General features: G+C 45.3%; 1 protein-coding gene across 1 annotated transcript in view; it reads right to left on the reverse strand.

Moving 5' to 3' along the window:
• LOC124717200 (arylalkylamine N-acetyltransferase 1-like) overlaps positions 1-18,098 on the reverse strand; it is a 113,709-nt gene that overhangs the window by 48,599 nt on the left and 47,012 nt on the right. The window contains exon 2 of the mRNA XM_047243978.1: positions 10,763-10,946. Coding sequence (XP_047099934.1) covers positions 10,763-10,943 — 181 coding nt within the window. The 5' untranslated portion in view covers positions 10,944-10,946. The remainder of the gene's footprint in view (positions 1-10,762; positions 10,947-18,098) is intronic.

Consider the following 18,098-nt stretch of genomic DNA (forward strand, 5'->3'; position numbering starts at 1 on the left):
CCAGAAGCGGTTTCCGCGTCGCCCGTTTGGCCAGCCTGCCGGCAAGTTCGTTGCCGGGGATTCCGATGTGTCCTGGGGTCCACACAAACACCACGGAATGCCGGGACTGTTCCAGGGCACAGATGGACTCCTGGATGGACGCTACCAGAGGATGGCGAGGGTAGCACTGGTCGATACCTTGTAGGCTTCTCAGTGAGTCACTACGCAGGAGAGATGACTCGCCAGGGCATGAGCGGATGTACTCAAGAGCACGGGATATGGCCGCCAGCTCTGCAGTGAAAACACTGCAGCCAGCTGGCAAGGAGTGCTGCTCAATATGTCCTCCATGAACATATGCAAAGCCTACATTACGATCAGCCATGGAGCCGTCGGTGCAAACCACTTCAGAGCCCCGGTACAGGTCTAGAATTGAGAGGAAGTGGCAGCAGAGAAACGCAGGCTTAACGGAGTCCTTAGGGTCATGTGAAAGGTCCAAACGAAGCTGCGGGCGAGTCGTACACCATTGAGGAGTGCGTGAAGGGACCGCAAGTAGAGGTGGTAAAGAGAAGGACTGCAGTTCGGAGAGAAGGGACCGCACGCGAACCGCAAACCGTTAGCCCCAATCCGGGCCGCCGATGCGGGAGACGGACTGCCGCTGGCGGGAAAAGGAGACGGCAATTCGGATGCTCAGGGGAACTACGAATGTGTGCTGCGTAACTGGCGAGCAGTTGCGCAGGTCTGATCTGCAGTGGAGGGACACCAGCCTCAAAAATGGTTCAAATGGCTCTGAGTACTATGGGACTTAACATCTATGGTCATCAGTCCCCTAGAACTTCTTAAACCTAACTAACTTAAGGGCAGCACACAACACCCAGCCATCACGAGGCAGAGAAAATCCCTGACCCCGCCGGGAATCGAACCCGGGAACCCGGGCGTGGGAAGCGAGAACGCTACCGCACGACCACGACGTGCGGGCAGGACACCAGCCTCCACCAGTACGCTGGTCACGGTGTAATGCTATTGTAAATATAATACTGCCATTAATCTGTATATTTTAACAATTTTTTGTTCCATAATAATTTTGAAAAATTAAGAAAACACTACAGCAAGAGTAAGCTTTTGTTAAGTGTAATTCATCTATTTCAAATAACCTCTTTGACGTAGGTGGAATAAATGTATTAAAACATACTTTGTAAATAATTATGTAATATTTCAAGTACAACTGTAATTAATTATGTCAATTTTGTATGTAAAAATTGTAGATGGTTCATATTTAGGGTTTTGTAAGCAGAAGTGTAAATTGAAAAGGTGTAGGAATCATAGGTAGAACGGAACTCCGTTCTGTGGTGGAATGGAAAAGGTGGTGGGGCGCGCGAGTGAGAATTTGCGCGCAAGTGGCTCAGCGAGTCGGTAGCTGCCCTGCAAGTGGTGAACACGCATTACGTTGGTCAAGCACTGCAGGCCCCGAATTTACCTGCAAGACTGGGTTTTGGCCTCGGACGTGTTCTACACAATTGGCGCAGTACGGCAATAAATTAATAGCTCAGAAATTTGCAATTTTATCGTCGCCACCAAGAGGAAGACAGAGCTATGTACATCAGGAGCCGTACCTGCGCAATGTTACTACGCAGCACCGCCTCACGCCACCTTCGACGTCAGTAACAGGCAAAGTACTTTATTTAGAAGTGTATCACAGTATGAACCATCCATCTTCAATCCGTGGATTATAAGTGTTAAATGTACCTTTTTTCCTGTGTCATGTGCCTCAGTAGGGTCCTTACCTAAACGAATTTATTGCGAGTATCCTGATGTTTATTGAAGCTTGAATAATAGTAAATTACTGGCAAGAGTACTGTTTTGGTAGTAAATTACGAAAATCATTATTAAATATTAAAGTTTGCACGTATCAGTTTAAGGGCCACCGCTTTGCGTGATCATGAGAATACGTTTTCAATAACATTTCTGAAAGTAAAGTAACATAATTGTTTAACTGCAACAATCTTGACAGTAATTGTTCGTGTTGCTGCTCCATGTCCAAGAAAGCCAGACAAATATTGGTGTTAGTAGAACGTTAACAAATAACAGTCCTAAGGAAATGAAATTTAGTCGTGTTAAATAATATGAATTACAGCTATAAGTTTAATATTTTTTTTATCCTTGTTGAAATATATGTGTGTCTTCTTTAAATTATTACTGAAGTATAGTGATAAATTCCATAAGTAACAGAATGTGGGATGAGTAGTACTTACTGCCAAGTGACCGTAGTAAGTGAAAGTAGTTATTTACTCAGTGCCGAAAATTGACTTCATCTTTGTGTGTAGACACTGTGCCCGATTTGCGCTGGCGGCCTTTTTATTAAGCGAAACATTTTATTGTTATAACAGGCTTTGTCTGATAAAAGGTTTCCAAAAGTAATCATTCTCACTGCTTTTCCCCCAAACTGTATGATTCGGAGAAAAATAGTTCGATACTTTACCATTAGGTTGAACACGGTTAAAATCTCTCTCCGAGAGTCAATGGTTTTGGAGTGTTAGTGCTGCGTGATTTTGTGGCGGTGTTCCTGCCGCTACTTACTGCACAGTTCTGTCATTCCGAATCGCGGATCTTCCGTCTTTACAGTGGTAGGACTTAAACGTTCTGGTACCGTATTGACGAGAACGCGAAAGTACGGTTGCAACCGGACTCGTCCTAAAATCTCCTGTCGCTAATCGAAACCCACAGTGGTGCATAGGGTCGAGTAAATGCAATGCTGAAGGCGCTGTAGAACCATAACTCACACTCCCACAGTCAATTCGGGATTGGACAAGGGCTGTGTAGAGCTCAAGCAGCGTACAGCGATCTGCACCACAATTGGTGTTGCTCAGGCAACGGAGGGTTTAAAAATGGTTCAAGTGGCTCTGAGCACTATGGGACTTAACATCTGAGGTCATCAGTCACCTAGAACTTAGAACTACTTAAACATAACTAACCTAAGGACATCACACACATCCACTCCCGAGGCAGGATTCGAACCTGCAACCGTAGCGGTCGCGCGGTTCCAGACCGAAGCGCCTAGAACCGCTCGGCCACACCGGCCGGCGCAACGGAGGGCATTGAGGTGCTGAAAAGATAGGCACAACATAATGAACCTGACATGTAAAGGTACAAGTATAGTTTCTATAAAATCGATTGAGAAAGATTGTAGTGCGTGCGCCTCGATTCTGTCATCGCCGGCCGACCGAATGGGCGACCCCCTTCTGAACAAGTGAATCAACACGTCCAGCGGTTTGGGCGCAAATTGGTCACTGCGCATGGGCCACCCTATGCCGCGTGGACCCTACATTGCTAGTGCAGGCACCAGCGTTTTGGAACACGCCCATCAGCGTTCCATCTGAAACATATGGCTCTGCTGCAAAAGACCTCTACATTTACCCGTGCTGACCCAACATCATCAATTACGACGGCAGTGGGGTCATCGAAATTTGGCCCTCGATCCATAGAAATGAGCCACTTGGTCAGTTTAATCACGATCCTTGTTAGAACAGGTCAGTGATCTTCTCTGGATACACTATAGCTGCCAGTTTTATCGGCATTTTTAATGACCATTTCTTCTAGCTCGCGTTGGTACATTACAGTTACACATAAACTTTAACAGCGAGAAGTTACACTACTGGCCATTAAAATTGCTACACCACGAAGATGACGTGCTACAGACGCGAAATTTAACCGACAGGAAGAAGATGCTGTGATATGCAAATGGTTAGCTTTTCAGAGCATTCGCACAAGGTTGGCGCTGGTGGCGATACCTACGAGGTGCATTCAAGTTCTAAGGCCTCCGATTTTTTTTTCTAATTAACTACTCACCCGAAATCGATGAAACTGGCGTTACTTCTCGACGTAATCGCCCTGCAGACGTACACATTTTTCACAACGCTGACGCCATGATTCCATGGCAGCGGCGAAGGCTTCTTTAGGAGTCTGTTTTGACCACTGGAAAATCGCTGAGGCAATAGCAGCATGGCTGGTGAATGTGCGGCCAAGGAGAGTGCCTTTCATTGTTGGAAAAAGCCAAAAGTCACTAGGAGCCAGGTCAGGTGAGTAGGGAGCATGAGGAATCACTTCAAAGTTGTTATCACGAAGAAACTGTTGCGTAACGTTAGCTCGATGTGCGGGTGCGTTGTCATGGTGAAACAGCACACGTGCAGCCCTTCCCGGACGTTTTTGTTGCAGTGCAGGAAGGAATTTGTTCTTCAAAACATTTTCATAGGATGCACCTGTTACCGTAGTGCCCTTTGGAACGCAATGGGTAAGGATTACGCCCTCGCTGTCCCAGAACATGGACACCATCATTTTTTCAGCACTGGCGGTTACCCGAAATTTTTTTGGTGGTGGTGAATCTGTGTGCTTCCATTGAGCTGACTGATTCTGGATTGAAAAATGGGATCCACGTCTCATCCATTGTCACAACCGACGAAAAGAAAGTCCCATTCATGCTGTCGCTGCACGTCAACATTGCTTGGCAACATGCCACACGGGCAGCCATGTGGTCGTCTGTCAGCATTCGTGGCACCCACCTGGATGACACTTTTCGCATTTTCAGGTCGTCATGCACGATTGTGTGCACAGAACCCATAGAAATGCCAACTCTGGAGGCGATCTGTTCAACAGTCATTCGGCGATCCCCCAAAACAATTCTCTCCACTTTCTCGATCGTGTCGTCAGACCGGCTTGTGCGAGCCCGAGGTAGTTTCGGTTTGTTGTCACACGATGTTCTGCCTTCATTAAACTGTCGCACCCACGAACGCACTTTCGACACATCCATAACTCCATCATCACATATCTCCTTCAACTGTCGATGAATTTCAATTGGTTTCACACCACGCAAATTCAGAAAACAAATGATTGCACGCTGTTCAAGTAAGGAAAACGTCACCATTTTAAGTATTTAAAACAGTTCTCATTCTCGCCGCTGGCGGTAAAATTCCATCTGCCATACGGTGCTGCCATCTCTGGGACGTATTGACAATGAACGCGGCCTCATTTTAAAACAATGCGCATGTTTCTATCTCTTTCCAGTCAGGAGAAAAAAAATCGGAGGCCTTAGAACTTGAATGCACCTCGTACAACGTGCTGACATGAGGAAAGTTTCCAACCGATTTCCCATACACAAACAGCAGTTAACTGGCGTTGCCTGGTGAAACGTTGTTGTGACGCCTCGTGTAAAGTGGAGAAATGCGTACCGTCACGTTTCTGACTTTGATAAAGGTCGGATTGTAGCCTATCGCAATTGCGGTTTATCGTATCGCGACATTGCTGCTCGCGTTGGTCGAGATCCAATGACTGTTAGCAGAATATGGAATAGGTGGATTCAGGAGGGTAATACGAACACCGTGCTGGATCCCAACGGCCTCGTATCACTAGCAGTCGAGATGACAGGCATCTTATCCGCATGGCTGTAACGTATCGTGCAGCCACGTCTCGACCCCTGAGTTAACAGATGGGGACGTTTGCAAGACAACAACCATCTGCACGAACAGTTCGACGACGTTTGCAGCAGCATGGACTATCAGCTCGGAGACCACGGCTGCGGTTACCCTTGACGCTGCATCACAGACAGGAGCGCCTGCGATGGTGTACTCAACGACGAACCTGGGTGCACGAATGGCAAAACGTCATTTTTTCGGATGAATCCAAGTTCTATTTACAGCATCATGATGGTCACATCCGTGTTTGGCGACATCGCGGTGAACGCACATTGGAAGCGTGTATTCGTCATCGCCATACTGGATGTATCACTCGACGTGATGGTATGAGTTTCCATTGGTTACGCGTCTCGGTCACCTCTTGTTCGCATTGACGGCATTTCAAACAGTGAACGTTACATTTCAGATGTGTTACAACCCTTGGCTCTACCCTTAATTCGATCCCTGCGAAACCCTACATTGCAGCAAGATAATGCAAGACCGTATGTTGCAGGTCCTGTACGGGCCTTTCTGGACACAGAAAATGTTCGACTGGTGCCCTGGCCAGCACATTCTCCAGATCTGTCATCAACTGAAAACGTCTGGTCAGTGGTGGCCGAGCAACTGGCTCGTCACAATACGCCAGCCACTACTCTTGATGAACTGTGGTATCGTGTTGAAGCTGCATGGGCAGCTGTACCTGTACACGCCATCCAAGCTGTGTTTGACTCAATGCCCAGGCGTATCAAGGCCGTTATTACGGCCAGAGATGGTTGTTCTGGGTACTGATTTCTTAGGATCTATGCAGCCAAATTGCGTGAAAATGTAATGACATGTCAGTTCTAGCATAATATATTTGTCCAATGAATACAAGTTTATCATCCGCATTTCTTCTTGGTGTATCAGTTTTAATGGGCAGTAGTGTAATTAGAACTTCTAAAAATCTAACTAACATTCTTGGGAGCTAGCACATTTTTCATGAGCAGTCTGCTTTCTACATCCACATTTCAGTTGTGAACTAACTTTTGAATTGGCGAAAATATGGGATACTAATTTTGTGGGGTTTTTTGCCCACTCGTCTCGTATAGAGTGCCCAAGGGATGCTACATTCTCGGAATGCTATACAACAACTCAAGCGAATGGCATCAGTTGTTTTATTTCGATAAAGCAGATTGACAGTACTTAACTTGAATTAACAATGGTGTCACAAGTGATGGGCGAGATGCAACATAAACCAGAGTCCTTGCTGTATACAATGTTCAATCAGGCAATGGATATGGATCGCTAATAACTGTCCTCGTGGCACTCTCTGCTAGGCCTCGCTAATGTTCTGCGAATACCGTCCACTTCTGTCCGCCTAGGCTGGCAGGAGCGGCGCTTATGCAGAGGTCGCCCCTGTCGTGGTGTGATCCTTGTCAGCGGGCTATAGGCTGAAGTCGCCTCACCGACTTCTCTAGTCTTGCGTTCTTCCTCGTCGTTTCGACGCTTGTGGTTACGCTCGTACAAATTAGTTTTCACAGTCAATACTGGAATAACTTAAATTGCGCCTTACAGCACGATAAACTAATGCCATTTCACCTACTGCAGCACCATCACATCCATTTATCTTACTTAAGTTTACAAAATATTCCGAGAGTGTAGAACTGCTTACTGTTTAACATTCCTTCAGTTTATGTCCTTTATGAAGATCAGATTAAATAATTCAGTTTTATAACAAGCGACTTTCTTGTCCGATTCTACATGGCCGAACACGACGTCTTTTCTCTGAGGCACAAGTCGTGTGGAGCCAATAAGTTCTACATGGCGTTGAATATGGTCCCCCTGAAACCATTCCATATTAGCAAGACTGTCGTATCCCGAAGGGACGCAAGCAGCATTTTGGCAGAACGATAAACGGCTGCCTGAATAGGCCACACCCCGCCGCTTGTGACACGTGTAGTTCGATGTTTCCTTTTCTTACTGTATACACTATTGATCAAAAGTATACAGACACTTCGCTCAAAATGACTTACAAGTTTGTGGCGCCCTCCGCCGGTAATGATGGAATTAAATATGGTGTTGGCCCACCCTTAGCCTTAATGACAGCTTCCACTCTCGCAGGCATACGTTCAATCAGGTGCTGGAAGGTTTCCTGGGGAATGGCACACCATTCTTCACGGAATGCTGCACTGAGGAGAGGTATCGATGTCGGTCGGTGAGGCCTGGCACGAAGTCGGCGGTCCAAAATATCCAAAAGGTGTTCCATGGGATTCAGGTCAGGACTTTGTGCAGGCCAGTCCATTACACGGGTGCTTATGAACAGGTGCTGAGTCGTGCTGAAAGATGCAGTCGCCATTCTCGAATATTCTTGAACAGTGGGAAGCAAGAAGGTGCTTAAAACATCAATGCAGGCCTGTACTACGCAAAACAACAAGGGCTGTAAGCCCCCTCCATGAAAAACACGACAACACCATAACACCACCGCCCACGAATTTTACTGTCGGCACTACACGCGCTGGCAGATGACGTTCACCGGGCATTCGCCATACCCACAACCTGCCATAGGATCGCCACATTCTGAACCGTGATCCGTCACTCCACACAACGTTTTTCCACAGTTCAATTGTCCAATGTTTACGCTCATTACACCACACGACGTATCGTTTGGCATTTACCGGCGTGACTTGTGGCTTATGAGCAGCCGCTCGACCATGAAATCCAGATTTTCTCATCTCCCGCCTAACAGTCATAGTACTTGCAGTGGATCCTGATGCAGTGTGGAATTCCTGTGTGATGGTCTGGATAGATGACTGCCTATTGGTCATTACGACCCTCTTCAACTGTCGGCGGTCTCTGTCAGTCAACAGGCGAGGTCGGCCTGTACGCTTTTGTGCTATACGTGTCCCTTCATGTTTCCACTTCACTATGACATCGGAAAGAGTGCACCTAGAGATGTTTAGAAGTGTGGAAATCTCGCGTACAGACGTATGACACAAGTGACACCCAATCACCTGACCACGTGGTGCGCCTGATTCTACTCTTTCACGATGTGTAATGTCTACTGGCAGTAGGTGGCAGCACAATATACCTAATATGAAAAACGTATGTTTTTGGGGATGTCCGGATACTTTTTGTTGTGGGTTGGCAGGAGAGCCAACACCGGGTACTAGAGGAAGCCGAAAGGCACGCGTTTTAGCTCACGCAGGCTGGCGCGAGGTCTGGAACAGGACAAGGAAATTAGACTTTAGAAAAACGGACGTAGCTGGTGGAATACTTAACTTTAATCCATTAATGGTGAACGTCGCTCTTGACGGTACATGATTCATAATATCAATAGTAACTGATAATGGCGCCTTGCTAGGTCGTAGCAAATGACGTAGCTGAAGGCTATGCTAAACTATCGTCTCGGCAAATGAGAGCGTATTTTGTCAGTGAACCATCGCTAACAAAGTCGGCTGTACAACTGGGGCGAGTGCTAGGAAGTCTCTCTAGACCTGCCGTGTGGCGGCTCTCGGTCTGCAATCACTGATAGTGGCGACACGCGGGTCCGACGTATACTAACGGACCGCGGCCGATTTAAAGGCCACCATCTAGCAAGTGTGGTGTCTGGCGGTGAAACCACACTTTTGATAACATAATGTATCAAGCATAACATGGTATTCTCACAGTCAATGAACATTCAGCTGGAGATTTCTGAATGACAAACGGACTGCATAATCTTAGCTTAAACACAGAAACTAGTTGGCATTACTGCTACCTACTGGAAAGCTGATCATTTGCATTATAGTATACTAGCGAACACGATAGTGCTTCTTATTCACGTAATACTTTATTAATTGCGTATACATCCTAAACTCCTTACTCCCTCTCTCTATCACCTCCTTCTCCCCTCTTCTGTGCATCACTTCCTCCCCACTCTCTCTGTCCATATCTTCCTCCCTCTCTCTGTGTCCATTATCCCCCCCACTCCCCTCTCTGTTCAACTTCTCGTCACCACTCTCTGACTTGAGCGTTGTTTATTCGTATTGGAAGTGAAATGCTGGTTGGGAACTGAAGTCGATCAAAATGAATGGGTAAACCGGGTGGGATCATTGATATTTTGGATATGAGGGATACCACTCCAGCTGCTGGGTCTGTATAGTAGTTTCAGTGGCAGTATTTCGCATAGTTTTAACCTGCGAATGGATAGGATTAAAAAGATTCGGATGTTTCAAATTCCGGAATACAATTCCTGTCATAAGCCGATACACCACAAATACAACTTTCCCGTTTGCTATAAAACCCACGGCGGGGAAGAAAACAAAACAGTACAATATTGTGCAAACTTTTTGTTTGAAATTATATATTAGGAGAAAGAATGTATTCGGAGGAAACATTTCGTCTAATTCTATGTTATTGTAGTTGAAACCGAAGCTGCACATTTTCGAAGCACAGCAGAGCATTTTCTCTCCCGCAGTTAGGTATTACAGAAAAACTACACATTGTCGTATAAAACAACATAACTTATGTGTGATCGAACGTTTATTACAATATCGCCTTAAAATTTAATATGTGAAGAACTTACCACAATTTTTGCTGATAACGCTTCCTCTATTTATATTAAATATAAATCTATATATTACATACACAAAAAAGTATGTATCCCACATCTGTCCGAATGCTTATTAGAGTATAGTGTAAAAGTTTGGAATAAATCGCTGAAGAACTTTCCGAGAGTTTTGGGATCAACGTTTTCCCTTTGTATATTACATATATGTTTCTGTATTATATATATTAAAATATTTAGCCTCTGTACATCCAACGTTTATTAGAGTAATGTGTACAAACTTGAAATAAATCGGGCAAGAATTGTCGATATTTTTGCTAACAACGTTAAGCAACGACAAAAAATTAGTTACAATTTTGGCAACCAGGTGCAAATCTGGCGCTGTACGGCATCTCGTTGATGTCTCCAGTGCTCATATTGAACAAATTATGTAACCAACAGTTAATAATAAAACCAACATTAGGTCTTTCTCATTTGTTTGACCTTTCCTTAAAACCAACATTAGGTCTTTCTGATTTGTTTGACCTTTCCTGCCCACATCCCATTGCTGATCCATTAAATATGGACACAAATCTGTACGTCTTTCTTGCATTCGCAGCGACACATTTGCACCTGGTGGCCAAAATTGGAACTAACTTTTTCCAGTGTAAACCGGTTTCGCATTAAGCATCAGAATATCTAATACGTTTTGCTGTCAGACGATAATTATAGACGACACTGAAAAAATAAAAAATAGAAAAGCTCTGCCAGCATTTCCACTGCAGCCAGCCAGTATTTAAGAGGAGTGACTCCTTGTGGTGAGCTGACGCAGCCGTACCTTCGGGCAGCGCCTCCAGACAGAAGCCCTCCTGCTCTGGGGAGGAGTCCTGCCCGTCGGCCATGATGCCCACCGCGGCGTTGAGCGGCTCGTCCCTCAGGAAGAAGCGCCTCAGGAAGGACACCAGCTGCGGGCCGTCCCTCTCCGTCAGCGTCCGGATGGCGAAGCCCGGCGAGGACATGACCTGCACAAGCAGAAGCGTGCTTGTAGCTGTCCTTGTATAGTAATTTCATTACCCAAGTAGACACAGATGGCTATGAAACAGGAACTAGTGGTTTCTTCATTTGTGGATCCACAGCCCCGCTGTTTTCTTTTTTTCTTTTTTTTTTTTTTTTTTTTTGTCATTAGTCTACTGACTGGTTTGATGCGGCCCACCACGAATTCCTTTCCTGTGCTAACCTCTTCATCTCATAGTAGGACTTGCAACCTACGTCCTCAATTATTTGCTTGACGTATTCCAATCTCTGTCTTCCTCTACAGTTTTTGCCCTCTACAGCTCCCTCTAGTACCATGGAAGTCATTCACTCATGTCTTAGCAGATGTCCTATCATCCTGTCCCTTCTCCTTATCAGTGTTTTCCACATATTCCTTTCCTCTCCGATTCTGCGTAGAACCTCCTCATTCCTTACCTTATCAGTCCACCTAATTTTCAACATTCGTCTATAGCACCACATCTCAAATGCTTCGATTCTCATCTGTTCCGGTTTTCCCACAGTCCATGTTTCACTACCATACGATGCTGTACTCCAGACGTACATCCTCACAAATTTCTTCCTCAAATTAAGGACGGTATTTGATATTAGTAAACTTCTCTTGGCCAGAAATGCCTTTTTTGCCATAGCGAGTCTGCTTTTGATGTCCTCCTTGCTCCGTCCGTCATTGGTTATTTTACTGCCTAGGTAGCAGAATTCCTTAACTTCATTGACTTCGTGACCATCAATCCTGATGTTAAGTTTCTCGCTGTTCTCATTTCTACTACTTCTCATTACCTTCGTCTTTCTCCCATTTACTCTCAAACCATACTGTGTACTCATTAGACTGTTCATTCCGTTCAGCAGATCATTTAATTCTTCTTCACTTTCACTCAGAATAGCAATGTCATCAGCGAATCGTATCATTGATATCCTTTCACCTTGTATTTTAATTCCACTCCTAAACCTTTCATTTATTTCCATCATTGCTTCCTCGATGTACAGATTGAAGAGTAGGGGTGAAAGGCTACAGCCTTGTCTTACACCCTTCTTAATACGAGCACTTCGTTCTTGATCGTCCACTCTTATTATTCCCTCTTGGTTGTTGTACATATTCTATATGACCCGTCTCTCCCTATAGCTTACCCCTACTTTTTTCAGAATCTCGAACAGCTTGCACCATTTTATATTGTCGAACGCTTTTTACGGGTCGACAAATCCTATGAATGTGTCTTGATTTTTCTTTAGCCTTTCTTCATTATTAGCCCTAACGTCAGAATTGCCTCTTTCGTCCCTTTACTTTTCCTAAAGCCAAACTGATCGTCACCTAGCGCATTCTCAATTTTATTTTCCGTTCTTCCGTATAATATTCTTGTAAGCAGCTTCGATGCATGAGCTGTTAAGCTGATTGTGCGATAATTCTCGCACTTGTCAGCTCTTGCCGTCTTCGGAATTGTGTGGATGATGCTTTTCCGAAAGTCAGATGGTATACCGCCAGACTCATATATTCTACACACCAACATGAATAGTCGTTTTGTTGCCACTTCCCCCCAATGATTTTAGAAATTCTGATGGAATGTTATCTATCCCTTCTGCCTTATTTGACCGTAAGCCCCGCTGTATAGTGTGATAATTATAGAACCAGACAAAAAAAGTGGCACGGGTAAAATACAGGGAGCGTACAATTTGTACAGAAACCAGATGGCAGTTACAAGAATCGCGGGACATGAAAGAGAAGCAGTGGTTGGGAAGGGAGTGAGGCAGGGTTGTAGCTCTCCCCGATGTTATTTAATCTGTATATTGAGCAAGCAGTAAAGGAAACAAAAGAAAAATTCCAAGTAGGTATTAAAACCCATGGAGAAGAAATAAAAACTTTGAAGTTCGCCAATATCATTGTAATTCTGTCAGAGACAGCAAAGAACTTGGAAGAGCAGTTGTACGGAATGGACAGTGTCTTGAAACGAGGATATAAGATGAACATGAACAAAAGCAAAACGAGGATAATGGAATGTAGTCGAATTAAAAAAGGTGATGCTGAGGGAATTAGATTAGGAAATGAGGCACTTAAAGTAGTAAAGGAGTTTTGCTATTTGGGGAGCAAAATAACTGATGATGGTCGAAGTAGAGAGGATATAAAATGTAGACTGGCAATGGCAAGGAAAGCGTTTCTGAAGAAGAGAAATTTGTTAACACCGAGTATAGACTTACGTGTCAGGAAGTCGTATCTGAAAGTATTTGTATGGAGTGTAGCCATGTATGGAAGTGAAACATGGACGATAAATAGTTTGGACAAGAAGAGAATAGAAGCTTTCGAAATGTGGTGCTACAGAAGAATGTTGAAGATTGGGTGGGTAGATCACATATGAGGAGATATTGAATAGGATTGGGGAGAAGAGTTTCCGGCACAGCTTGACAAGAAGAAGGGATCGGTTGGTAGGTCATGTTCTGAGACATCAAGGGATCACCAATTTAGTATTGGAGGGCAGCGTGGAGGGTAAAAATCGTAGGGGGAGACCAAGACATGAATACACTAAGCAGATTCAGAAGGATGAAGGCTGCAGTACGTATTGGGAGATGAAGCAGCTTGCACAGGATAGAGTAGCATGGAGAGCTGCATCAAACCAGTCTCAGGACTGAAGACCACAACAACAACATGAAACAAGTACATTATTTACAAACTAAGGCGTGCACACACTTTATTCATCATGTAAGATAGAGTATGACAAGTTCGATGTGCCTGCCATCATTGGCGCTGACGTGGCGCAGAGGAATAGCGAAATTCTGCATGACCCGCTGAAGTGTTGGAACGTAGATGCTGTCGATGACCTCCTGAATTGCTGTTTTCAGCTAGGCAATGGTTTTCACGTTATTGCTGTACACCTTTAATATAGCCCCACAAAAAGGAGTGGCACGTGTTAAGATCCTGAGAATATGGCAGACAATCGAGGCCCATGCCAGTGGCCTCTGGGTGCCCCAGAACCAGAATGCGGTCCCCAAAGTGCTCCTCCAGGACATAAAACACCCTCCTGCTTCGGTATGGTCGAGCTCCGTCCAGCAAGAGCCACATCTTATCTAAACCGCCATCACTTTCCATAATGGGAATGAAGTCAGCTTCCAAAAGCTTCATGTTCTGTTCGGTAGTCACCGTGCCATCAAGGAATATCGCACCAATTATTCCGTGACTGGACACCGCACACCGCACAGTCACGCGTTGAGGGTGAAGAGACTTCTCGATCGGGAAACGTGGATTCTCAGTTCCGCAAATGCACCAATTTTGTTTATTGACGAACGCATCCAAATGAAAGAGGGTTTCGAACCCATCCAACTGAAAGAGGGTTTCAAAACCATCCAGATGAAAGAGGATTTCGTCACTAAACCAAATCACACAACATATACTAATTCACATCATGCACCGCTGCTAACTGTGCAGTTGAAACGTCGTAGCGTAAACCTTTCCGAAGTTGTGACGATTTTATTTTATATACGTCAATAATTGTCACCCTGTAATTCCTGTAGGGTAAAATCATTTTGGATTTTTTTTATATTCGTGAGCGTTATACATATAACATGGCAGCGCGAATCGAAAGAACGAAAGTAACTTTGGCACGATGTCGAACTGTCAAGTAACATAGGTCGATCAAACTTAAACCAAACACAGAAAGAACGACTACAGCATAATACAGAAGGTAATTGAAAGAAATACGCAATGACACGGATAGGAATGACATATTTATTCAAAGACAATAATTACACTGAGTCACTGCGATTTATTATAGCCCCCTGGACATTACAAAAGACGAGTCATGGTTGTTGAATAAACTGCACGATCACCAAGGACGGCGACGCAGGCCACAGGTCTGGTGATGGTGGTGGTGGTGCGTGGTCTGTGGGGCGCTCAACTGCGCTGTCATCAGTGTCTGTAGAAAGGTCCAGTTTCTTCACAGTCCAATCTAGCCACCGTCACGAAGGATGAGGATGATGATGAAATGATGTCGTCAATACAAACACGAAGACCCCACGCAGAGAAAATCCCCAACCCTGCCGGGAATCGACCCATGGACCCTGTGATCCAGAGGAGGCAACTCTAGTACCTAGACCACGAGCTGCGGGCAACAAGTTGTAGGACATTCACTTCCTCCAACAGTACGGTTGACAACTGCTGATGGCCGTTGGGCGTGTGGACGTGCTACAGTACAAATGGTTCAAATGGCTCTGAGCACTATGGGACTTAACATCTGTGGTCACCAGTCCCCTAGAACTTAGAACTACTTAAACCTAACTAACCTAAGGGCATCACACACATCCATGCCCGAGGCAGGATTCGAACCTGCGACCGTAGCAGTCGCGCAGTTCCGGACTGAGCGCCTAGAACCGCTAGACCACCGCGGCCGGCGTGCTACAGTACGTTCCCCTCCGCATCCCATATGCCCTCGATGGGATTTAAGTCGGTAGAAGGGGCCGGCCAGTCAATTTGCCGAATATACTCTCGTTCTGAGAGCTCATCCACCTGTGCCAAACGATGCGGTCCCACTTGTCCTCCATGAATATGATGTCAGGGCAGAGTGCACACCGAAAAGAATTCTCTTAGTTATAGCATAAATCAACAGATTGGAAAGCTACGTAATCGTACAATTCGAAGGAAGAGGCAAATAACGTTGTACTTCATATCCAAAGTAAGTAAAGGAACACTGACATTTCATACACTATGTGATATTCGGACACCCCCAAAAACATACTTTTTTCATATTAGGTACATTGTGCTGCCACCTACTGTCCGGTACTCCGTATCAGCTACCTCAGTAGTCATTAGACATCGTGAGACAGCGAAGTGTGGTGTTCCGCGGAACTCACGGACTTCGAACGTGGTCAGGTGATTGGGTGTCACTTGTGTCATACGTCTGTACGCGAGATTTCCACACTTCTAAACATCTCTAGGTCCACTGTTTCCAATGTGATATTGAAGTGGAAACTTGAATGGACACGTACAGCACAAAGGCGTACAGGCCGACCTCGTCTGTTGACTGACAGAGACCGCCGACAGTTGAAGAAGGTTGTAATGTGTAACAGACAGACATCTATCCAGAGCATCACACAGGAATTCCAAACTGCATCAGGATCCACTGCAGGTACTATGACAGTTAGGCGGGAGGTGAGAAAACGTAGATTTCCTGGACAAGCGACTGCTCATAAGCCACACATGACGCCCGTAAATGGCAAACGTTAGACGATTGAACAGTGGAAAAACGTTGTGTGGAGTGACGAATCACGATATACAATGTGGCGATCCGATGGTAGGGTGTGTGTATGGCGAATGCCCGGTGAACGTCATCTGCCAGCGTGTGTAGTGTCAACAGTAAAATTCGGAGGCGGTAGTGTTATGGTGCGGTCGTGTTTTTCATGGAGGGGTCTTGAACCCCTTGTTATTTTGCGTGGCACTATCACAGCACAGGCCTGCATTGATGTTTTAAGCTTCCCACTGTCGAAGAGCAATTCGGGGATGGCGATTGCCTCTTTCAACACGATCGAGCACCTGTTTATAATGCACGGTCTGTGGCCGAGTGGTTACACGACAATAACATCCCTGTAATGGACTGGCCTGCACAGAGTTCTGACCTGAATCCTATAGAACACCTTTGGGATGTTTTAGAACGTCGACTTCGTGCCAGGCTTTAGCGACTGATTCCTATACCTCTCCTCAGTGCAGCACTCCGGAAAGAATGGCCAGCCATTCCCCAAGAAACCTTCCAGCACCCGATTGAACGTGTGCCTGCGAGAGCGAAAGCTGTCATCAACGCTAAGAGTGGGCCAACACCATATTGAATTCCAGCATTACCGATGGAGCGCGCCACGAACCTGTAAGTCATTTTCAGCCAAGTGTCCGTATACTTTTGATCACGTAGTGTAGGTATTTTTATTTGTATGAAGCAAAACCATGAACATATCAAATAACTTTAATTATTTAAAAATGCAGGGTAAACCCCTTCAAGGCGGGGGGCGGGGGGGGGGGGGGGGGGAGTGGGATAGGAATTTAAAAAAAAAATGCCCGCTTAAATAATGGACATCTCCTAACAGTGGTTGGCTTGGAAAGGGTGATCTTACAACGATATTACAGGGCCGCATACTAACACTATATTGAATTTAGGTTTCATTGTACCCAATGCGTTTTAGACAGGTACGTGCCGAGTAAAACTGTGAGGGACGGGAAAAACCCACCGTGGTTCAACAACATAGTGAGGAAACTACTGCGAAAGCAAAGAGAGCTCCACTGCAAGTTTAAACGCAGCCAAAACCTCTCAGACAAACAGAAGCTAAACGATGTCAAAGTTAGCGTTAGGAGGGCTATGCGTGAAGCGTTCAGTGAATTCGAAACTAAAATTCTATGTACCGACTTGACAGAAAATCCTAGGAAGTTCTGGTCTTACGTTAAATCAGTAAGTGGCTCGAAACAGCATATCCAGACACTCCGTGGTTATGATGGCATTGAAACAGAGGATGACATGCGTAAAGCTGAAATACTAAACACCTTTTTCCAAAGCTGTTTCACAGAGGAAGACCGCACTGCAGTTCCTTCTCTGAATCCTCGCACAAACGAAAAAATGGCTGACATCGAAATAAGCGTCAAAGGAATAGAAAAGCAAGTGGAATCACTCAACAGAGGAAAGTCCACTGGATCTGACGGGATACCAATTCGATTCTACACAGAGTACGCTAAAGAACTTGCCCCCCTTCTAACAGCCGTGTACCGCAAGTCTCTAGAGGAACGGAAGGTTCCAAAAAATTGGAAAAGTGCACAGGCAGTCCCAGTCTTCAAGAAGCGTTGTCGAGCAGATGCGCAAAACTATAGACCTATATCTCTGACGTCGATCTGTCGTAGAATTTTAGAACATGTTTTTTGCTCGGGTATATGATACGTTTCTGGAAACCCAGAATCTACCCTGTAGCAATCAATATGGATTCCGGAAACAGCGATCGTGTGAGACCTAACTCGCTTTATTTATTAGATACAGGCTCCCAGGTAGATGCCATTTTCCTTGACTTCCGGAAGGCGTTCGATACAGTTCCGCACTGTCGCCTGATAAACAAAGTAAGAGCCTACGGAATAGCAGACCAGATGTGTGGCTGGATTGAAGAGTTTTTAGCAAACA

Source organism: Schistocerca piceifrons, chromosome 9 (genome assembly GCF_021461385.2).
Source record: "Schistocerca piceifrons isolate TAMUIC-IGC-003096 chromosome 9, iqSchPice1.1, whole genome shotgun sequence".
Taxonomy (NCBI): domain Eukaryota; kingdom Metazoa; phylum Arthropoda; class Insecta; order Orthoptera; family Acrididae; genus Schistocerca; species Schistocerca piceifrons.